Source organism: Aedes aegypti, chromosome 1, assembly GCF_002204515.2.
Source record: "Aedes aegypti strain LVP_AGWG chromosome 1, AaegL5.0 Primary Assembly, whole genome shotgun sequence".
NCBI classification, from domain to species: Eukaryota; Metazoa; Arthropoda; class Insecta; order Diptera; family Culicidae; genus Aedes; species Aedes aegypti.
In genome coordinates, this window is record NC_035107.1 from 76,485,657 (window position 1) to 76,510,785 (window position 25,129).

Here is a 25,129-nt window from a genome sequence, read left to right on the forward strand (position 1 = left end):
TCCGGAAAAGTATCATATGTGGAATTGTTTGTAGAATGCATAGTTGAATCCACTTTGTATCCTGGGGAAATAACACATGAATATCTGGAGGGCCAACTTGTAGAATTTCTGGAATATCCCTGTCGGAATTATTTCAAGAATAGGTTTTAAGTTTATACATGAATACCAGGACAGGATGTCGAGAAATTTCGATATCGATTTATGACTGTATTCAGTGATAGTAAACGCAAACGCTTGAATTGCTTTGATTTAGTATTGGTTGGTGTTTGAATCTTGAAAAATGTTTATAGCAGTTCATAAACCATGTTTTTGATAGAAATTGTAAAAATAAATGGGGTCAACAAAAATTTACGTTATATCGAGGAAAAAATTACGTTATATTATAAAGAGGTTACGTTATATCGAGGTATTACTGTATCAAAAATCAAAAATCACAAATTACAAATCACAAATCACAAATAAATCACAAATCACAAATCACAAATAAAAAATCAAAAATCAAAAAAAAAATCCAAAATTCAAAAATCAAAAAAAAAAATCCAAAATTCAAAATCCAAAATCCAAAATCCAAAATCCAAAATCCAAAATCCAAAATCCAAAATCCAAAATCCAAAATCCAAAATCCAAAATCCAAAATCCAAAATCCAAAATCCAAAATCCAAAATCCAAAATCCAAAATCAAAATCAAAAAAATCCAAAATTCAAAAATCAAAAAAAAATCCAAAATTCAAAATCCAAAATCCAAAATCCAAAATCCAAAATCCAAAATCCAAAATCCAAAATCCAAAATCCAAAATCCAAAATCCAAAATCCAAAATCCAAAATCCAAAATCCAAAATCCAAAATCCAAAATCCAAAATCCAAAATCCAAAATCCAAAATCCAAAATCCAAAATCCAAAATCCAAAATCCAAAATCCAAAATCCAAAATCCAAAATCCAAAATCCAAAATCCAAAATCCAAAATCCAAAATCCAAAATCCAAAATCCAAAATCCAAAATCCAAAATCCAAAATCCAAAATCCAAAATCCAAAATCCAAAATCCAAAATCCAAAATCCAAAATCCAAAATCCAAAATCCAAAATCCAAAATCCAAAATCCAAAATCCAAAATCCAAAATCCAATCCAAAATCCAAAATCCAAAATCCAAAATCCAAAATCCAAAATCCAAAATCCAAAATCCAAAATCCAAAATCCAAAATCCAAAATCCAAAATCCAAAATCCAAAATCCAAAATCCAAAATCCAAAATCCAAAATCCAAAATCCAAAATCCAAAATCCAAAATCCAAAATCCAAAATCCAAAATCCAAAATCCAAAATCCAAAATCCAAAATCCAAAATCCAAAATCCAAAATCCAAAATCCAAAATCCAAAAATCCAAAATCCAAAATCCAAAATCCAAAATCCAAAATCCAAAATCCAAAATCCAAAATCCAAAATCCAAAATCCAAAATCCAAAATCCAAAATCCAAAATCCAAAATCCAAAATCCAAAATCCAAAATCCAAAATCCAAAATCCAAAATCCAAAATCCAAAATCCAAAATCCAAAATCCAAAATCCAAATCCAAAATCCAAAATCCAAAATCCAAAATCCAAAATCCAAAATCCAAAATCCAAAATCCAAAATCCAAAATCCAAAATCCAAAATCCAAAATCCAAAATCCAAAATCCAAAATCCAAAATCCAAAATCCAAAATCCAAAATCCAAAATCCAAAATCCAAAATCCAAAATCCAAAATCCAAAATCCAAAATCCAAAATCCAAACCAAAATCCAAAATCCAAAATCCAAAATCCAAAATCCAAAATCCAAAATCCAAATCCAAAATCCAAAATCCAAAATCCAAAATCCAAAATCCAAAATCCAAAATCCAAAATCCAAAATCCAAAATCCAAAATCCAAAATCCAAAATCCAAAATCCAAAATCCAAAATCCAAAATCCAAAATCCAAAATCCAAATCCAAAATCAAAATCCAAAATCCAAAATCCAAATCCAAAATCCAAAATCCAAAATCCAAAATCCAAAATCCAAAATCGAAAATCCAAAATCGAAAATCCAAAATCAAAAATCAAAAACTAATAATCGAAAATTAAAAATCAAAACCAAAAATTTAAAACCAAAAATTTAAAATCAAAAATCAGAAATCAGATAGGGTAGATGTACCAATAGTGGAGGAACTAAGCACGATTGAACTTCATTGAACCGCCCAAATTCAAGAAGTGCAATTAATGTACATGTTAATATTGTAACGGGAGGTAACGACCATTGACTTAATGAGAAAAATGATTTCATCGCAGTAATCCACGGCATGTCAGTGAAAAATAATACCTCCACTATTGGTACACTGTTCCTTTAGTTGCGGTAAATTTTTAATTTGTGTTCCTATAGTTGCTGTATCCGTTGTTTTCTTATGGGATCCTCCGTTATAGGAACACATTACCGCAACTATTGGTACAAATAAGACTAACTTTAGCAGTTTTAGTGATATTTCATCAGTTTTAAATCAATTTGAATGCTCTTTTCAACTATTCCGAGTATCAACAAGCCAATACGTATATTGGCAGTGTCGATTCTGTGGCTAATGTAATAAAATCAGTGAAAACGGCACTACCGCAACTATAGGAACACCCACAACTAAGGGAACAGTTACCCTACATATCAGAAATCAGAAATCAGAAATCATTAATCATATATTTGGCACATAAAAAACAATTTTTTTCTGAATTTTTCAGGCACGTATGCTGTAAAACCTTTTGAATTTTTGTAAAAGGATGAAAAGCAAGATTGTTCACTGGCAAATTTTCAAGAAAACCGTTTCAAATATTTAGACAAAGCTATTAAATACTGTATGCGTAAACCTGTTGAATAGTTCTACCTCCCGGAAATACCAGCATTGCATTATGGAGCGATCAACCTCTATCGCAATGCAGTTTAAGGATAGTTCCAATTTTTCGTTTACTTAGCTGCAGATTTCTCCTGCTTTCGAACAGACTGTACAGCACAACCAGCTTCCTGGTACGGACGAGTCGTCTATACATTTCTGTGCACTCTCCGATTGGTGCAACCAAAGCTGGATGGATCGGTAAGGCACACAAAAGCTTCTTTTCCCGGAATGGATCCCACAAACTTCTCGGATGGGACGGACGAAGACTGACTACGAATAGTCTCCGGTGAACCAAACCATGAAACATTAATCCTGCCAACCGCTCTGGCAGTGCCAAGCTTTTCCATTTCTCGGTACTGGGTACCTAGGATTGCATTTGTTCGAGCTATAAAAGTGCAACCGAATGCAAGACCAAGCAGCACACTCAAGAACAATCATCAATCCTCCTAGTGATGGATTTCTCGATTGAGGTATAGTTTTACCTTTGTATGCGACAGATGGAAATATAATATCTATGACAGAATGGCTTTGAAAAACTGTTTCCATCTAACGTCAATCAATCGCTATGATAAGTTAGTTTTTATCTTTCTGATGAAGTTCGAATATCCTCACCAGGGCTGTTAAGGCTCAAGAATCCATCATTCAATCATCTGCCATCATTCAAAATGAAAAACCAGTTTTTTCGTTCAATTTTCAAGGAATCCTCATGAAAATCTATCATTGCATTATAGATAGCAAATGTAATGCAATGATAGATTTTCATGAACATTGCTTCAGATTTGAGCAAGAAAACTGGTTTTGAAAATTTCTAAAACAATGATGCTTATTTTCCTCTTAAATGCCATGAATATCACGTGACTTTGACATTTGAATACAGTGAGGACCCGATTTTGTCAGCCCCTCGATGAATTTTAGGCTGACAAAATGGGGAACCTGACAAAATCGGGTCATTTCATTTTGTTCCTGTTTTTCAAATTTTGACGTGTTACATGGTTACATGGACTTTTAAGAGGGCAATGGACATGGGCGTAGCCAGTTTTTTCTTGTCAGGGGCTCCCTTCTCCCTTATATTGGTCATATCGTTTTTTTTCACTTTTAATAAAAAGCATTGCCATTGCATCCTCTGGCTACGCCCAAGCGTGCATGACATCTAACATCATCATAAACTTTAATGTGAACGTGGTAAAACATGACGATTACAACTTTTTGACAAATTTGAAGTAGGCTGACAAAATCGGGTCAAAAAGCTGACAAAATCGGGGGTAGACAAAATCGGGGGCAGACAAAATCGGGTCAGTACTGTATTGCTTATATCATCCTTCACCGTTGAAATTGTTATGAGCATTTGAATTTTTCCAAAATTTTGTCATTTAATTGATCTCCACACTGATTTCAAATTTATCAATTTTGCTCAAAATCGTCACTTCTTATCAAACATTGTTACCTTTTCCCAAAAAATGCTCCATAAAAGAAGAGTAAAACCAGAGAAAGCTTTCGAAATCGGGCGGTGAACAAGGAATCCCAGTGGCAATTTGGTCCTGGTTCCCAACCGAACGAGTAACGAGGAAAAATAACCGAATCAGGGAATGTAAAATATGTTGACTTGGGATGGGCTCTCTGTGGATGTTTGCATATGTGCCAGTAGTAGGTAGGCACCGGTGAAGTTGGGTGCATTTTGCTTCCTGGAACAAGTGCTTCTCGATGTAGATTTTTCTTCAGTTTTTTGTTGTTTCCAGTAGCGGTAAAGTAACAACTCACAGTTCACCTTACATGTGAGGTGAAATGTGAATAAAGCGAAGATCGTTAGCACCTTTGCCCTCTAGGTTCAACGTTAGCTATTTGAACCTAATCGATAAAATAGCGTGGAGAGGGCTGATCTCGTTGAGGATGAGTAAAGCCACGGTCTATGAGCATGGGAAAAGCGATGTGAAGTGGAACCGAACGGAAAAGTTATTTCGGGTCATAAAGTTAAGCCGCTTTTAGAAATTATCCAACTACTTAGAAGTGGCAGTTAAATTTATGAGCCTGCAATTGGAAACTTCACCATGTAGCAGAGGTACGACCTCGTTTAATGGTAGAACGGATATGGCAAACAAAAAAAAAATCATTACAATTCTAATGCAAATTGGATAAGAACTGTATGTTCCGCTCAATTGAAAGTTATAAATGATTTTTGGTTTGCTAATAGCAGCAGAACTTGAACATATGATGCTTTGAATCTGAACGTACAGTTTAGCTTAAATAGTCGAACACCACATCAACTTGTTTTACAGTGACATTTTAAGCTCAAAAATACCATAGGCCTTCTGTTCTACTGTTTTTTTATGTTCTTAGAGTATACTAACAATAGAACCGTGACTAACTCTGTCTCTATCTGTAACCATGTACATCTCATGTCAATAACTTAAATGAAGTTGGCACCTCATCTATAATCCGAACATATGGTTTCAAAACTTCCGGAGTTTCACATATCACCCTAATTCAGAGGTTTCCATCTTTTTAGATTTGTTACCTTCTTTGCGATTCCATGAATATTACGCGGCACTTTAAAAACTGCGGCTCCGTTAAACCATATTAAAAGCTTATGAATTGCCTAATCCAACTCAGATTTAAATAGCTTTCCAAGCTTCCGGTGGAAGCCTTTCCAAGCTTCTGACCGAATTCTTTACCAGATTTTGATTGAAGCCATTTCAATCCTCCGAACGAAGCCTTTCCATGATTCTGATCGAAGCCTTCCCAAGTTTTCGATGACAGCCTTTCCAAGCTTCCGGTGGAAACCTTTCCAAGCTTACCATGAGCACTACGATGTGCACCTGAATTACCCAAAGGCGGAAGGCAAACGCAGCTGGAGGAATGGCTTTATCAGTACGGCGGATGAGGGAGACGTGTCAACTCCCACAACAGGTGAAATTAAGGATGCTGTCCTCTATGGGCATGAAACGTGGACAATGCTGGAAGAGGGCTTACAATCGCTAGGAGTTTTTAAGTGATGTGTGCTTAGGACGATCTTTGGTGTAGTATGTGAGAACGGCGTATGGAGGAGAAGAATGAACCACGAGCTTGCGCAACTCTACGGTGACCCCAGTATCCAGAAAACCGTCAAAGCAATAGAAGTAATAAACCATAGAAGAAGAATGTCGCTGGCGTCGCAGGCGGAGATAGGTGGGGCTATAAATGCCAACACGAAAATGTATGCAGTTTGACACTTATGTACCCAACATGTTTCTGAGCGAGAACAAAGATAACACCAGACAACATTTTTCTATGATTTATTATTTCCATTGTCAAAGCAGGAAGGGTACGATTGGCAGGACACGTTGTGAGAATACCTCCCGCAAAAAAAGGTGTTCATTTTGGATCCAGCCGGAACAAGATGAAGAGGGGTGCAACGAGTTAGGTGGCTTAACCATATTTTGGTATTATACCATAATTAGGTATATGTAGTTCAGTAGACCAATAGTGATAATACCCGGTCAGTCCATGATCTTTTCGTAATAGAAAATTCCTTGACTTCCCTGGGCATAGAGTATCATCGTACTTGCCGCATGATATACAATTGCGAAAATAGCAACTTGGACAAAGAAAGCTCTCAGTTAATAACTGTGGAAGTGCTCATTGAAAACTAAGCTGAGAAGCAGGATTTGCCCAGTGAGGACTTAATGTCAATTAGAAGAAGAATAACTTTTTTATTTATCAGTTGGATGCTCGTAGAAATATGCATGAATTATTAGTTTTGGTGTTTTACCTTTTAACACTGTCGCGCTGTTTTATTTTGTACCTAAAACAGTGGTGCAAAAACCTCGCTTATCGTACACAGTAGCAGCGAGGTGATTCTGACAGTGACAAACTGTGCGACGATTGAAAGGCTAAGGGCTCTTTAATAAAACCTAACCGCAAACGGAGCCTGTGGGGTACCAGGGCGCCCTCCACAGTATTGAGTCCTTCCTGTGCTACCCGGAGCAATGGTGCAGGTGACCTTGTGTTTCTGTGAGATAATCGGCTGCCCTTCTTCAGTCTCTATCCTGAGGCTTAATAAGGGTGGGATTATGAATATGTTGACATTTAATTTAAATAATCACCTATATGGATTCGCATTATGCGTTTTACACAGTGTACTCTGTGCTCTTTCGCCTTTGGCGACTTTAAATAGATACCGATCTGGTTTTTTCATTGCTGGTCTTTTTCGTGCTGAGATTGCAAAAAGCTTAATCCTGCCTAGTTTGGGTAGTGGCTACGGTTAGGTTAGCTCAGATCAATCTTCAGCATAAAAGAATAGCAACGATCAATCTTTGCAGACTCATGCAAAATGGTGCAGCCCAAGTGGCGCTAGTTCAAGAACCCTACTTTCGTAGAGGGAACTTCTATCTAGGTAACCTTGTGGACCCAGTTTTTGCTACTTTCAGCAAACTTGAAATGGCAAACTCGCGCGCCATGCGCCGCGCATGCGTGCTTGTTAATAAAGCAATTGTTGCTACACTCATTTCTGAGTTAACTACCAGAGATGTATGTGCTGTCACAATCGATGCTTCTGTTGGTGACCTCAACAGGAAATACGTCTATTGTTCGGTATATTTACCACATGATGAATCATCCCCAACGGATGACTTCAAACGAGTTGTCGTACACTGCGTAACAAAAGGCCTTCCGCTTATCGTGGGCAGTGATGCCAATGCTCATCACATCATCTGGGGCAGCTCAGATATCAATTTGAGAAGCTCCAGTCTGATGGAATACTTAAGTAGTACAGATCTTGGATTACTTAACATAGGCAATCGCCCAACCTTCATGGTTTCTAATAGAGAAGAAGTGTTAGACATAACGCTCTGCTCGAATAGAATCAGTCACGAGTTGACGAATTGGCATGTATCAGATGAGGAATCATTATCTGATCATCGCTACATCTTCTTTGAACAATCAAATGTAACTGCGCAGACTTTGCGTTTTAGGAATCCCCGCTCAACAAACTGGGAACTCTATATTGAATTGGTTGCGACCAAATTTCATGGATATTCTCCGTCCATTGAAAATCCAAGTGATCTGGAGGATGCCGTTGATACTACAACATCCTACATTATGGAAGCTTTTGAAGAAGCATGTCCCCTGCGGTCTGTAAAGTCTACAAGAGGGACCCCATGGTGGAATTCTGAACTGACTAGACTCAGGAAACAATGTAGAAGGAGTTGGAACAGACGTCGTTCAGCTGGATCAGAGTCGTTCAAGTCGGCTCGCAAGGCTTACAAGAAGGCTCTTCGTTCTGCTGAACGATCCGGCTGGAAAAACCTTTGTACAAATGTTATAGTTTGAGTGAAGTCAGTCTGCTGAACAAAATCCTTGCAAAATCTAGGGATTTCCAAGTGAACCAAATGTCTTTTCATGTAGTTACGAGTCTCTGGCCCCGGCACGCAGTATCGTAACTACTGAATCGATTTAATGGGCACTTAATAGTTTTGCTCCTTTCAAATCTCCAGGAGCGGATGGGATTTTTCCTGTTCTGCTCCAAAAGGGATTTGAGTTTATCAAACATGTTTTGAAAAAGCTACTTGTAAGCAGTTTTGTTACCGGGTTCATTCCCAGATCCTGGCGTGATATTACTGTAAAGTTTATCCCGAAAGGAGGACGTGCGTCGTATGAAGAAGCGATGAGTTTTAGACCAATCAGTCTGACCTCTTTTCTTCTGAAATGTCTGGAACGCATTATCGATCATCACATCCGTGATGTTTATTTGGCAAACATGCCTCTTCATGTGAATCAACATGCTTACCAATCTGGAAAGTCCACTGTGACTCTTTTACACAAAGTTGTATACGATATCGAGAAAGCATTCGCTCAGAAGCAATCGTGCTTGGGTGTTTTCTTGGATATTGAGGGTGCCTTTGATAACGTGTCTTTCGATGCCATATTGGAAGCCGCACGAAACCATGGGCTACCTACAATGATTACCAATTGGATTCATCAAATGCTCAAAAACCGACATCTCTTCTCGACATTGCGTCAAGCAGCGATTCGAAAATTGAGTGTTTGCGGATGCCCCCAAGGGGGAGTCTTGTCACAACTTTTGTGGAATCTCGTAGCAGATACGCTATTGAGGCAACTCAATAATTGAGGTTTTCCAACTTATGGATTTGCCGACGACTATCTAGCTCTGATAGTTGGTATGTGCATAAGCACCCTTTTCGACCTGATGCAAAGTGTTCTTCAGGTAGTCGAGAGTTGGTGTCTCCAATATGGCCTTTCGGTTAACCCGAATAAAACATCTATTGTTCTTTTTACGGAAAGACGAAACCGCGATGGAATTCGACCTTTACGTCTTTTTGGCACTGAGATTAATGTGACTGATCAAGTAAAGTATGTCGGAGTAGACTGCCCAACTAACAATTTTAGCGCTATAAGCCAAGATTATTTGCTTTGTGCTGTATAACAGTTGAATTGAAGCAGCGAACGCAGCAAAAAATGAAAGCTGTCATATTTTTTTTTAAAATTTCGTCAGTTATCGCTTTTGCTGCTTTCACTAAGCTGTAACACAACACCGTACAAGATAGCAACCTAATGATATGGAATAAAACTCGCCATCATCAATCCGGCTGCTTCTATACAATATGATTTGTTATGCTGCTCAATATATATTTAAGAAGCGCTTTGTCGTTAGTTATACAACGAGCATACAGCAGTATGCTGTAAAACAACAACTTGTGGCGCATCTACTCAGCTTGTTGGATGTAAACATTGCGTTTGGCGTTTCGCACTCTTTTACAGCCTGATGAAGTGGTGTAAGCGCGGCTATGGCATCTTTACGATCATTATAAAATATTGTGTGAACCGTTTTCGATGTAGAACAAAACGGTGTGTTTTCTTTGGCTTTCGATATAGACTGTGGTGGCAACAAGGACAGCGTCGAGACTTGTGGATGCAGAGATCGTGAGTTCGATTCCAAGCGGTGGCAGGTAACGTTGGGAACATTAAATTCAGTGACTTTATGATATGAATTCCGGAAGCTGTGAAAAAGCTTGAAAATAATATTTAATCGATAATACAGCAAAGCGAAATGGTTGAGAAAGCGCCTTCCGAAGATGTTACACAGCTACTTGTCGTATAACTGTCGAGATAGAGCAATGATCGGTATGAATAAGAGCTGCCAACACAGCTTAAAAGTAGCTGAGTAGATTCGCCAGATTTGTTGGTAAAAGGATCGCATAGAAGCTTTCGTTCGTATGTACAGCGCCTTTACTCAGCATAAAGCCGTATAAAGAGGGCCTAGAGAATGTTTACATTTGCACTAAATGTTAGTTGGGTGGCTCACCTCAGTATGGGAGAAAAATAAAGTTGTAGAATTTCACGGGGCACCCCCTAGATTTATTCCTTAATGTTAAAGGAATACTTCCAGAAAGTTTCAGTTCATTTGGTCGTTCCATGAGATGGCGCAATTGAATTGAAGTTAATATGAGATTTTCAGCTCAAGCATATGGGGGAAACAGCACATCATCCCCTGTTTGGTTCAGGAAAATTGTTGATCACGTTCAATTGAACCCAGAATGATAAAAACACTACTTCATACCACAGCGAACAATATTCTAGAGGGTTGTATCATGATTAAAATAGAGAAAGTTGGTGTTTTAGCTATTTGAAGAAGGTTTGCAATACTGCTTGGTATTTCTTCAACAGAGCTTGGTGGTAGCCATCAAGCGCATCATAGCCACCTATGACGTTGGGCGAGCTGCGGCACAAGGCGCATGCATATAAGTGATTGCACGGAAGTGCTGATCTAAGCCTAACTTTCAACTACTGAAAGGGTAATGAAAATCATATTTAATCCAGATACAATCTTCTGCAATTGTGTTCATTAGAGTATCAACTAGTGTATTTGTCATTCTGGGCTCAATTGAACGCGATCAACTAGTATACGGAATGGAACAGTGGCATAGGGTCAATTTTCAATATAGTTGAGACGTATATCCCATACAAACTTCAAATTGAATGCGCCAGCTGGTGGAGCAACCAATTGAGTTGTAATTTTGAGAGAGTTATTTTCTTACCCTAAGGCACATATCTAGGGGGTGCCCCGTTGAGCTTTACAACTTTTTTGTTTTATGGCCAGTCTAATGTCGGAGTCATTCTAGATTCCAAACTTTCATGAACACCTCACATTGATTTCCGAGTCAAAACAGCTTGCATGACCTTCGGTCAATGCCGGCGAACCTTTGGTAAAACTTGGGGCCTCAAACCCAAATATATCAAATGGATTTACACAACAGTTGTTCGCCAATATTGGCATATGGATGTCTTGTGTGGTGGCAAAAGGGCGAAGTGAGAACAATCCAATCAAAATTGGGCCATCTCCAAAGAATGTGCTTGATGGCGATGTCTGCGTTCTCTACAACTCCCACAGCAGCGCTTGAGGCCATTTTCGACATTGCGCCACTACACATATATCTCAAACAAGAAACACTTTCTTGCTCTTACCGTTTATGGGTACTGGATCTACTGGAGAAAAATCCAGTGAAACGTAGATCTACACACACTTCGTTGTTTCCACTTTTGGTGAATTGGGACAAAATTGTCCTTGCTCCAAGTGATCTCACAATTGCTTGTCACTTTCCTTACAGGACATTTACCACACAATTCCCTTCAAGGGAGGAGTGGACGTCTGGGTATTTGGAAAGAAGTATGTCAAACAATATAGTATGTTACACTGATGGTCAAGCTGCTATAAAAGCTCTCGCTTCGGCCAACTCAATGACGAAGCTTGTTATCGCATGTCGAACTCAAATTGAGGAACTGAATTCAGTCAACTCTGTACACCTTGTATGGGTACCTGGCCATTCTTCCATCGTTGGAAATGAATTGGCTGATGAGCTAGCTCGCGATGGAGCATCGCATGACTTCATTGGCCCTGAGCCTGCTATTCCAATTTCGAAGTGCTGGGTGAAGCTTCAGATAAATTCTTGAGCGGCAACTCAGCACAAGCAATATTGGAATACACCCGATTCTGTTTTTGCACGGGGGATGCGTACCGTGCAAAAAAAGTTTTCAGTTCAAAATTTCAAAAACCGTGTAAAAAAAGTAACACCATTTCTCGACGTTTCATGTAAAAATAAGGTTTTGGCAAAAAATTTTGTATGGCAACTTTTTTTGCACGGCCGTGTAAAAAAAATCCGTGCAAAAACAGAATCGGGTGTAGTTTGGAGTCGTGTCGTCAAACAAAATTGTACATTACTGAGCCATCTCCAAGGGTGGCAAAGTATTTAACAAATCTGTCAAAGCAGAATTGCAGTGTCTTGGTCAGAGCGTTGACAGGCCACTGTCGACTCAACTATCACATTGCAAATATTCAGCATGCTGAATCATTTGTGTGTGATAGTTGTGATTCCGATTATGGAACTTCGTATCACCTGATGTCCAGTTTTTGCGCAAATGCGATTCCAATTACTTGGTAAACACTTATTAAGTGAAACTGAATTCAGAAGCCTGAATCTTCAGGACATTCTGTTATTCTTAACCCGCTGTGGTAATGAGCTATAGGCTCTCTTTACGCTCATGCGTTTTGCAGTGCCCTTTTAAGGGCGCTGTTCGAACCCATTGTGGTATGGAGCTACATGCTCTTATTTCGCTTATGCGATCTTCCCTCTTCAAGGGACCCCACTCCTATTTCCTCCCAACTTTCCCTTCCCTTTCCTCTCCCATCGGGTAGATGATGAAATAGGCTCAAATATGGCGATGGCACAAATCTCCCAACTGGTGGGGAACGTGCCTTTGGAGCCTGCCTTCTGATACCTGATACCTGATACCTAAAACAGTGGTGCAAAAACCTCGCTTATCGTACACAGTAGCAGCGAGGTGATTCTGACAGTGACAAACTGTGCGACGAATGAAAGGCTAAGGGCTCTTTAATACTTTATACAGGTAGAAAGTATTGTTTATTATCTGGTATGGAATACTTCAATGAGGTATTCACTAGCAATTTTCTTCTGCTCGGGTAGGTCCAGGTGTATTTGCGACCAAATGCTGACACTTGACCCCATTTGAATCCTTACCAACCGTGAAAAGAAAATCCTTGCCTAACCCTATTCCCACTGTTCCTCATCTTCACACGCTTCACTCGACATGTCATCGCAACTTTACGTCTACACCGTTAAAACTGATAAAACTGCCATAAAGCAAAGAAATGCTAAAATGCTACTACGTTTTATGAGACGAAGAGTACCGAGTGTCACCGTAAGTTTTCCATTACCATATCAAAACGGTAAGTAAAGTCCCAAACAACCAGCAACCGCGACTGCTGTGACGACAATTAGGGAAAGCTCCTGAAGAAACATTCAGCCGCAAAAGTTTTTCCAGTACATATTCTCGCGACGTCTCGACTGCTCGCGAAAGGTGATGTTAAATTTGTGTCCAGAATGGAGAGGGGATGAGAAACGGGAGGGCTAATATCTCAGAGTTATGTAACCGAGACCGGATCCCCAACTTTGGCCCCACCACTCCCAAATTGGAAGAAATTGTTTCTTCGACTTGAGTCGCTTCCAAAAAATGGTTACTTTCGCTCGTTCGGTTTCGCCGGAATAGAGTTGCTTTCTTGATCCAAGTTTCGGTGTTCTGCTGCAGTATTTCCCACACGTTTGACCTAATGTTTGCACTGTGCATTGGTTAGTGTTCACATGATTATTAGCACCGTAATCCGGGGTAACATTGATCATGTTTTTGAATAGTTCTCGAATATTTCACTTGAAAATACAAATATTGCAAGTTTTATATTAAAAAAAGTACTGGAACTAATTATTTTATTGACTAAACTCAATTATTGTTTAAACCCAGAGTGTGTCCAAAAAACTATCAAAGTAACTTCGTTTTACGTTATGTGAATTTCATTCATCATTATGCAGATAAATTTATTCGAATCCACCGTAATTAAATAACTTAAGTGCTTTGCGGTTGGAAATAAGATTGAAAACTGCTGATGTACGACAGCGAAAGATATGTGACTCGAGAAGCATGGAAGACCTCAGCGAACATCGCACGTCTTTACTTTACTGTCGTCGTTGTCGTCGTCAGATACCAAGAAAAAAGACTCGAAAGTTGGTTTCTTGAGCAGTCTTCCCAGCAAGACGTATGCGGGGGTGTGGACCCTGAAGTGAGAAGTTGTATTTAAAATTGAAATACTTGAGGAACAATTTTCATTAAACTATCTGCACGTTCTGCTATGAATAGTGAAGCAGCAGTAGTAGTAGGTATCCATTCAGTGTGCTCGGAGGAAGACTATCAGGTACCTTTTATTCGACTGGTGCTAGTTGCTGTGCAAACGTTTGAAAATCAGTTAAACAGATAAAGCGCTGACTAAGCTTGTAAATTGGAAAGTACTTTCTGTTTGCCAGAGGTGTCACTGAAAGAATCTCACTTGATTATGTAGCGGGAGGGAGAGTGGGTTAGCGCTTCGTTGGAGACATTGTGTTAAACATTTCCTAAAATAGATAGTTTTTTTTTAGAATGTTTAGGATTTGAAGACAACTTGTACATATTGTGTAAGAATACTACAATAAGTACATAATTAACTTTTTTATCACTTTCCATTACTAATCGGAATGCTACTACTGCAAAGCAATTTATTTTCATATAAAATGTGTGTTCTTTGACAGATACACGTATTAGGACCTTAATTGGCCGTCGTCAATGTCATGTACTAGACTCGATTTCAAACTCCAGACTTGATTTCCAGAACGTTTTCAAGAGTTCACAAAGCTTAATCCATTTACTCAATGCCTACTTTTGTCGAATGTTACAAATATGCAATTATGAGCAGCATAGGACTCTAACAATTTCCAGTTGTATTTCAATATAATTCCTACAGAATTCCCAAAGGTTTCGCATAAAGTTCTCCGAGAATTCTCACATGAACTTATGGGATTTTTACATAATTATCAAAATATTTCCATGGAATTTGCTCAGAAATGCTAATTGTTTTTCACGTAACTCTCACTGGATTTCCTAAACTCACACCGGACCCTTTCAGAATTTCCACAGAACATTCACAAGACTCCCAGCTTTCCTGTAAGATTCCCAATGTACACCCGATTCTGTTTTTGCATGGAAACGCCGAGAAATGATGTTACTTTTTTGCATGGTTTTGAAATTTTGGACTGTGCAAAAACAGAATCGGGTTTATTTTCAACAGTTTGCACACTATTTTAGCAATATTTACACAACATTTGCAAAGTATTTCAACATAACTCTCTCAGGTTTGCCACTACAAGCCCAAGATTTTCACAGGAGTGTTGGGATTCCCATTTGATAATTTCCACTGGAATGCCTGAACCTTCACTGGAATACCAGCATCCAATTTGGAAAAATAGAATCCTCACTGGAATTTTAGGATCCACACTGGAATCCAAGCATCCATATTCAACAGTCAAAATCCATACTGGATTCCCAATATCTATACTGGTATCCTAGGATTCACACCGGACCCATACTAGAATCCCAGGATTCACCTAGGAAACCAAGGACCCATATCCCAATCCCAGGATTCACACATAGTTCGCAAGATCCACATTAGAATTCCAAGATCCACACTGGAATCCCAAAAACCTTTCTGGAATCTCAAGATCCTTACTGAATTTTTAGGGTTTCTCACCCACCCTCACCCATGTTAAAATTCCAGGACCCAAACTGGATACCAGGATTCACACTGGAATTTCAATATCCACACTGGAATCCTGCGATCCACACTGCAATGCCAAAATCCACACTCCACTTGTAATACCAAAAAATGATCACGTGGATAATGGACAGTCCCTTATTGTAACATAAGAGAAGCATGGTGATGCCGGCAAGAGCTGCTGACAAAGCAGCTCAAAATATTTAATTATTTTATGCTTACAGTGCAACCTAGTGGAAGAAATCGGAATTAAAAACCCTGTCATTAGATTAGAATGCCCTTGAGCTTTTTCACAATTTTGCCGAAGATACCATGATAATAAATTTTCGAGATGTTTAGTAGAATACCTCCCAGACAACCAGAAGTCGCATAACAGTTTACGAATAAAGTCGTTTATTTATACAAATTACATCACACCCGCACTACATGGTGAATGAAATCGTTTGATCGTTGGGTTTCCTCGCATAAAACGTTATTTTCTGAGTTCATATGTACATTTTGTTTCGTCCCGTATACTCGTACAAAGTAAGTCGGATGAATCCGTAGCAGGTGTCAAATGTACTTTGTTATCATAAATAAAGTCGCCTAAGAGTACGGATTAGTTCGCAACAAAATCGATACACTCGCATTGCATGCTATTTTTCATCATGTTAAAATGCACGAATATCGCCTCCACTTATGTACGTATAAGGCCTTTTCGCACCATCTTATACGTGTAACTTTTTACATATAAGCATCGCATAACGCAAATGGTGATTCCGTTATAAGTACATTCCGGTTGTCTGGGCTATAAGTAGATGAAAAAACCGAATTTAGAACTATTCCATTTAATTCCACTAGAGTTTGTATCCTTTGACAGATACGCGTATTTCGACCTCAACTGTAAGGCCGTCTTCAGTGTCGTGTACTAGACTCGACTTCTAGCACACGAAACTGAAGACGGCCTTACAGTTGAGGTCGAAATACGCGTATCTGTCAAAGGATACAAACTCTACTGGAATTAAATGGTATAGGAAGATACCATGTTTCTACACCGCTTGCGAATGACAGCTCACCATAGTAGCATGTCCGAAAGAACTTGAAACTATTGAGAACCCGAGCTACAGGTTCAAGGCCTTGATAAAGGTTGATGGTTGTGATGGCTATGACCGTGTAAATAACAAACAGACAATGCTGTATCGTGTCAGCACCGAGGAGGCAGCTCCTCTAGCACGATGTAGGTAGCGCAACCCTGGTTAGGTGGCCTATCGAAGACTCTTCACCAACCAAAAATGGTAAAAGCCGAGTAAACGGATTGTTTTTACGGCAACATACCCGAAAACGAATAAAGGACAACTATTGACTGAATTGAATTGAATTGAATTTAAGTCGAATCTTGGAACGTGAGAACTTTGAATAAGCCCGCGCGTGTTGGGCTCCTGGCTCGTGAACTGCGGAATTTCGGCGTGAACGAGGCAACTACCCAGGAAATACGCTGGCTGAAAACCGAAAACATCTACTACAGCGGCGGCGACAGAGCAGAACGTTGGCTTCATAGTGATTGGGAAGCAGATGAAGCGAGCTATTCGGTGCAAACCGGTAAGCGACCGAATCTGTGTGTTGAGAATGAAGGGCAAGCTCTTCAACTACAGCCTGATCAGCATATATGCGCCAACGAACGATAAGCCCTACGCAGTGTTGATAGACTCACACTCAAATCTCAATCAATTCGCTCTCCCGTGAGAGCAAACTCATTAGAGATCTGCTTCGCAAATCTCACGCTTGAGATATTGATGCATAATCACTCAATCAACTCAAACCGTAAAAAATGATCCAGTCGCAAAACCCATCAAAAACTCGTGAAACCCGAATGTTGTTGTTAACGTTAGAAAGGATTACTTTTATTTTAGCAGACTAACAAGATATTATTGTCGTGTGTGAGTAAACTGTATAAATACGAGACAATGAGTCACTAAAGTGAGCCAACTCATCCATGATTTTTTGACTGCTGAGTTGCGTGATTGACAACTCACGCATGAAAAATCTCAAGCGTGAGTTATGAGAAATTGGGTTTTTCACAACAATGGCCCTACGGAGATGTCAAGATATTCATCGGCGACGCAAATGCGCAGATCGGGATAGAAGACTTCTTCCGACCCGTCATTGGAACGGAAAGCCACCGTTCCGTTACCAATGATAATGGAGTGCGGCTAGCAACCTTCGTTGCTGCTAGAGGGATGGCAATCAACAGGTATCTGCTTCGCACGAAAGAATATCCGCAAACACACCTGGCGACAACCTAGCACAACGACAGCTGCTTCCAAATAGACTTGTTGACTGATGGGGTAGCTGCACAGAACCGCCAGAAGTTGGGAAGAATCAACGTTTCTAGAGATGTCGACAGCCTGTGGGACCATATCCACGAAGCTGTGACAACAACGGCGCGGGATGTGATTGGCACTGGTCAACGACGAAGACAAAACGACTGGTTCGAAGAGAGAGCCAGAGAGTGACAGACATGAAGGATGTCGCCAGAAGTCGTATACCAGTAACAAGGCAGCGAGAGCCAAACAAAAGCGAATTCACCACAGAAAGAAAACGCAGCACGAAGAAAGTGTATTAGATGAAGCGCAAGATAGCATGAACCGGAACGATATGCGGAGACTTTATGTAACGGCCCATGACGCGCATCACAATACCGTACCAGTGCCCGCCATGTGCAATGATCGAAGAGGGAATTTGCTAACCGATAAAACGGCGGTGGCTACCAGGTGGAAGAAGCACTTTCAGCAATGGGTTACATGCATGCCCTGATTCGCTACTCGTCACATAGTAACACACATGAGTGATTCCAAGCAACAGCACCAAAATTTGGTAAATTTTTTAATTCATTTTTTTCTATTGAGCTGAAACTTTGCACAGTTTTCCAGTTCCATCTAAATCGTCATTTTCCGATATCAAATCTTCAAGTTGAGTCACGACTAACTTTTCAAAAGGGTGTATGTGAAAATGGTTCAAAAATATTCAAAAAGCTGCACAGCAAAAACGGTTCGTTTGATTGTTAGACAACTAAAGAAACAAAGTTAGACAACTAAATAAAGATTCCAAAATACACACAGTAAAAAAAAATTTTTTTGCAGTTAAAAACATAATTTTTGACACAAAAACTCAAATATCTCAAAACCCTATCGGAATACCAACGTAATTTTTTGAGGGAAAACGGTCCATTATATAAGCTATCTACCATAAAAATTTGGTGATGGTAAGCCAATAAACAAAAAAGTTATGACATTTCAAACATGTCACAATTTTCACATTTAGTAGAAAAAAAAAATTTTTTCGGTGTAAATTATTACGGGAACCGCAGTTTGTTGCTGATTTTATTGTTAAGGGCCTTGCGTGAATTAAACAAGTCGTTTTCATGTATTCATTAGTATTATATATATTATATGTATAAATATTATGTATATGTATAAATATTATATGTATATGTATATATGTATAAATTAAAATGAATTAACAGATTACACGAAAATAATTTTTTTTTTACCAGGATATTTTTTTTAGAGTATGATCGATGAGTTTCTAAATGTTATATATAAACTTTAAAAGTTTCTGATTTGGGTATGCGTTATGAGATCATGAAAACATTTTATTAATACTTATTTATTTATTTATTGTTATTCAATTTATTTTACAATATCGAACACTTTTGCATCATTATCAGTACAGTTCGAGTATAGTTTTGCTTTAATTTTATTTTCTGACAATGGAATGAAACAGTGAAATTTTTGGGTTCCTTGGATCGTTTTCGCGTTATTATATTGCTCGCTGAGCTCTGATGCCGTTAATTCGTACTCTTCAGTAGTAGTAAAACAAAATGATAATTTTGTTAAATCTTCTTCTTTTCTGCGATTCGCCCAATCAAATAGTTCTTTTGAAGTTTTAATTGGATGCTCACGTTCTTTGGCTAAACTTGCTCTTGTGGCCATGCGCTTTATGGTTCCTCCAATAGCATCACAATGACCTTTGCCATGTGACGTAGCAAAGAAATGCCATTCTGCATCAATTCCGTACTTTGATTTAAATTGACATAGGCTCGAAAAATTCTTACGGTTTTTGTACTGCGATGCTGCTCCATCAGACATGAAATATATCTTTCTGATTTCTTTATCCTTATCAACGCGTAAAAAGTTAATCATTTTGGCAATGATCAAATTTACAGATACTGAGTCGTGTCTTAAATCTTCGGAAATTACAATAAAACTAAAATGTTCAATTTGCGTACTTCCATTGAAATAAATAACGAATGGATGAATTGTAGTTTGTTGTACGTTCCAGTGATGGGCCTGCACTTCATCTTGCAATACAAAGCTATAGTTTTCAGAAAAATCACAAATGACTAAAAATTCACCATCTTGTAATGTATTTTTCGTATTTTTTAAAAAGCGGGATTGCTCTGTTTTAATAAAGTCGTGAGGAATTAAACTTTTTTTACTGTGTGTATTTTTTTTGGAATCTTTATTTAATTGTCTAACTTTGTTTCTTTAGTTGTCTAACAATCGAACGAACCGTTTTTGCTGTGCAGCTTTTTGAATATTTTTGAACCATTTTCACATACACCCTTTTGAAAAGTTAGTCGTGACTCAACTTGAAGATTTGATATCGGAAAATGACGATTTAGATGGAACTGAAAAACTGTGCAAAGTTTCAGATATTTTTGAAATGGTCGATCAGAATCGACTTGCATGCCTCCGTGGAATCCCTCACATGCGCTAGTGTCTATGCACGAAAAATCGCTTAAAGGTAACGCGAAAAATGTTTGTATGGCCAAATGCATCTAACGAATTGTTTATGTTAATTGGTACCGGTTGTGCGCAATGATGATGGCTATCAAGCCTGCCAAATATTTTTTCGATAGTTGCTTTCATTTATGAGAAATTTGAAGATAGATACCTTTCCCCATGCAAAATAAAACGGGAAAACTTCTGCTGATCAACTGTGGGCAAGAGCGAAGCAGGTAATCTATTGTTGAACGGTGAAAATGGTAATGTAACGAGAAACATGATGAACATTGATGATGACGATAAACTTGTGGACCCACCGACCATAGGGGAGGTTAAAGAGGTCAGCGAGCTGAAGAACTGTAAGGCTGCTAGGAAGGACGAGATCCCGGTCGAGCTTTTCAAGCTTTACCAGTCGATCCGCCGAGTACTTCAGAAGGTATGGGAGGACGAAGAATTGCCCACCGGCTGCTTAGATGGCCTCATTCGCCCAATCTACGGGTAAAGGAACAGACTGGAATGGGCCAATTACAGAGGGATTACTCTGCTAAATTCGGCGTACAAAACTCTGTCGCGTATCCTGTTTCACAGACTTAGACCAAAGACCCATTAAAGACCTCCATGTCCCTCGCAGTTGCCCAAAATTTTATGGCTCATAAGGTAATCTAGAATGCCGTGCAAAGTGTACTGCGATCTGTCAAACTTGGGTACCTTTTGCACTAACGAGGGACCAAATGCAGTACTAGAAGTGGTACCCAATCTGAGCCCGAGTGGGACGGACCTGCTTAGACTGCTCGAGGAGACCTTTGTTGGCAAATATCAAGCTGTTTTTTTAGGGCCGCTCGACAATGGACCAGATGTTTACCTTGCAAATGATCCTAGATAATTTCCGGGAGTATAATTTGCTATTTCATCATCTGTTTATTACGGCGTACGACTCAGTGAAAAGAAATGAGCTGTGTGCAGATAATTTCTAAACATGGTTTTCCGGTGAAACTAACTAGGTTGATGTGTGCTACGCAGGATGGTTCGAAATTAAGTGTTTGGATTGCAGACGTGGTTTCAACCTCGTTCGTGACGTTAGATGGATTGAAGCAGTGAGACGCACTTTAGAATTTACTGTTCAACATTGCACTCGAGGGTGATATTCGGATATAATGAATAAATCTTGAATAACAAAAACGGTATGGAGAATGAAATATTTCCAATGTAGAAAAAAAATGCTGACAGAGACGAACCAGCCTCGGGCTGAAAGTTTCACAAGTAAAGAAAGAAAAAATAAATAATAATAAGTAGCTGTTAAATGAATTTCAATATAGTTTCAATAAATTAGGATAATAGTGATTCCTAACACAGAAAATATAGATATGGAAATTGATGTAATGTTAGAAATTATACTTAAACACAGAATATTTCGTCAACAGCAAGAATTAAAGTCCGTACGATGCGAACTAAGCGCTTTAATGAAGCTACAGAATCTTTTCATGATGATAACATCATCATCAGATTGGTCCTTCCAGAATCCCATTTCTTACTGTTACTGTTGAAGAAACCCCTCTTTGATTCTTATCGAGTAGATAGACGACAGCAATCGTTAGGCTTCGTTTGACATTTCCGGATATCGCCAGCCCATAGCCGCATCCGTTGTCACACAATGTTGAAAAAAAAAAAAAAAACAATTCTCATCTCACTGATCTGTCCACTTACCCGAAATGTCGTTTCTTCTGCTGGTGGGATGCCAACTGCCGGTGACAGTGAAATGCTCGGTCACATACATTGCAGGTCAGTGACTCGTCTGTAATGGGAGAAAGAGGAAAATATTTATTTTTCAATTTAGGTGTCTTCAAATGTGACCATTGGTCATTTCGCACTTTATTTCATGTGTTTAAACGAAGGGAAAATGCTTTGAATCAGTCAATTTATTGTAACGTTGTTGGCGTTATCGCAAATCGAAATCGCTCCATTTCGCCACTGAGTTTGATCGGTAACATCGAGTGACGTGCTCACTCATAGCTCAGCTGGGGCACGTGATATTGTGAAATTCGATACGAGGAAGCAACCATGGAACCGTAACCGCACTACCTCCTTCAACCGTTTACCCATTTCCCATGAATCCATCCATCTGCTCCTCACGTCATCCGTATGTTCTTCTTCTCGGCATTACGTCTCTACTGGAACTGAGCCTGCTTCGCAGCTTAGTTGAGCTAAGAACACTTCCACAGTTATTAACTGAGAGCTTTTCTTTGTCAAAGTTTCCATTCTGCATTCATATATCGTGTGTCAGGTACGATTATAATATTTGCCCAGAGAAGTGAGGGAAATTGCACCCAGATATCTTAAGCATGGCTTCACTCTGTAGCCGCGGACACTAGCCACTTGGCTAAGGAAGGCCCCATCCGCATGTTCCGTGCAGTGATTTATATTCGATACACAATGATAGCATCGTTTCGGTTCGTTCCGGATGAAATCTAATCACGTTAATTCACATTATATCATCTCTCTCCAGTATCCAGCTCCCGTTGCCGAAATGTGGATGTGTTTGTGTGTAGGTTTTTGAAATTGGATCGGAAGTTGGTACGCTGCGCTGGAAAATAGGGATCAAATGGGGTCAAAGATAAGGGGTGGCTCGAAAGCTGGAGGTTGCAGGGGTTTGTGGGTATGGTTCCACTTAATAATGATGACAACTTCGAAACTTGCGCATTTCCACATCGTATGGCACGGTGTCTCTGGTAGAACAAAATTAATATAAAAAAAATCAGTATCGCTAAAACATCCACCAAATGAAAGCTTAGGCTTTCCCCTTTCATTTGAGACCTGTTTGGAAATGTTCTATCGGGGGGTCCTGAACATTTTTTTCAAAACAGTACAATGCCGTTTTTTCAGTACTGATTTCTTAATTATGGTTCACACAGTCATTTTCTTTCATGCTTATCTAGGTAGCCATGAGAAATTGTACTACGAATAGTTAACCAGTTAATAAAAAGGATTTAGATTTGGCATTATACCATTCTGTTAAACCAATTATATACACGACATATCGATAAAGTAAATACGGATAATACGGCTTACAAATGCTCACTATTGTACATTACTACAACTCAAAGAAGCTGTCGATCATATGCTTCGGAGTTCTCCGGAACCTTAACATGATTCCAAGCAACTTGAAAATCGAAATGCACGGTTTCACTGGCTTGTTTCCCGTATTTGCTCAAACGATTTCCTGTGATTTCACAAAACTCCGGGATATAATAGCGGAAATATGGAACTTCGAGCTATTGGGTAAGCAATCCACGTTTTTGAAAAGTTCTCAACTTTTCTGCAAAATTATCATCCAGACTCGTTAGAAAACAACTTTTATGTACCTGATCAGAATGATCAAGCGCCTGAAATACATTTTTTCATTTAAAAGAGATAATTTACAGAACAGTACGATAAATTACAATTGCTAGCAAACTTAGATCCTATTACACTTCCAAAACATGCCGATTTTTCAAAAGCTTCTGACAGTTTCATCTGGTGAATCCACTTTTGTTGTGGCGTTGGCAACTGATGATCATCACCTGTGGTAAAAGAACTATTTTAAGGTCATCTTTATGAATCACACAATCAAACTGCTGATGCTTGCCTATTCCTCGACATTATTTGGATCAATTTGGAGCAGTGGATAGTAAATACAATTGAAGAACTGCTTCGCCAGTTTATGGTCCGAGCCGAGACTTTTCCATTTCGCGGACGCGTGTGTGACAAAGTATTCGTGGATGACCAGCTAAATTGGATAAATCTTTTTTGTGTGGTACAGTATGGGCAAGGAAATGTTGAACTACCTCCCATTATTACGAAAAACAGATTGACGATTTTCAAATCTCCAGCAATGGAGCACCTAAAATTATTCAAAAGCAACAGTGTCTTCCACATTTTCTCAATATTGCCATATTTTTCTGGAACGCCAGAAGCAACAGCAAACAGCAACAGTATTTTTACGCCAGTATCCTAACATCGGCCTTGAGTCCCGATGACGTCGGAATTATGCTCGATAATCGACAAGGTAAATATAAGAACCCTTCTCCATCGCTTGCAGATCGAACTGCCCAGGCCAACCCCCCTTTTTGGACGTCACATAATCAACTGAACGTTCTTCTTCTTGGCATTACGTCCTCACTGGGACAGAGCCTGTTTCTCAGCTTAGTGTTCTTATGAGCACTTCCACAGTTATTAACTGAGAGCTTTCTTTGCCAATGTTGCCATTTTCGCATTCGTATATCGTGTGGCAGGTACGATGATACTCTATGCCCAGGGAAGTCAAGGAACATTCCTTTACGAAAAGATTCTGGACCGACCGGGAATCTAACCCAGACACCTTCAGCATGGCTTTGCTTTGTAGCCGCGGACTCTAACCACTCGGCTAAGGAAGGCCCCTGAACGCATTTATATGCATTTACATTTACGTTATTACAGTTTCTGCATTATCATTCAAATCAAAGTGCAAATGTGTTACCTCTAAAAACCCCTGAACTAATTGGTTAGGTCTGCTGATTTTGAAAGCGATGTTTGGGGCGATTGCAACATCCACACCCCTTAGACAGCTGCTCAACTGCAACGCTCATCTGGTGCTCAAATCAATTTTAATCAGAAACAAGTCATCAGCGAACAAATGGGTTTTTTTAGGTTGCACAGAAGTTGAATAAGATTCTCAGTTGGGTGGTAAACCGTGTAGATTCGACAACCAACCAATTCAATTGGCACTTACTTTTTGCATTACTGTGTCTACCACGTTTTCCCTTTAGTTTTGGTGAGATTGTTGTTCTCACATCATTACATGCTTTGAGTGGTAGGTTTTA

The 25,129-nt window shown here is 39.1% G+C and overlaps 1 protein-coding gene across 2 annotated transcripts in view; it reads right to left on the reverse strand.

Annotated features, from left to right (window-relative positions):
* LOC110675390 overlaps window positions 1-25,129 on the reverse strand; it is a 290,765-nt gene that overhangs the window by 34,165 nt on the left and 231,471 nt on the right. For both annotated transcript variants that reach the window (XM_021840284.1, XM_021840290.1), the window contains exon 4: window positions 21,999-22,086. In XM_021840284.1, coding sequence (XP_021695976.1) covers window positions 21,999-22,086 — 88 coding nt within the window. The remainder of the gene's footprint in view (window positions 1-21,998; window positions 22,087-25,129) is intronic.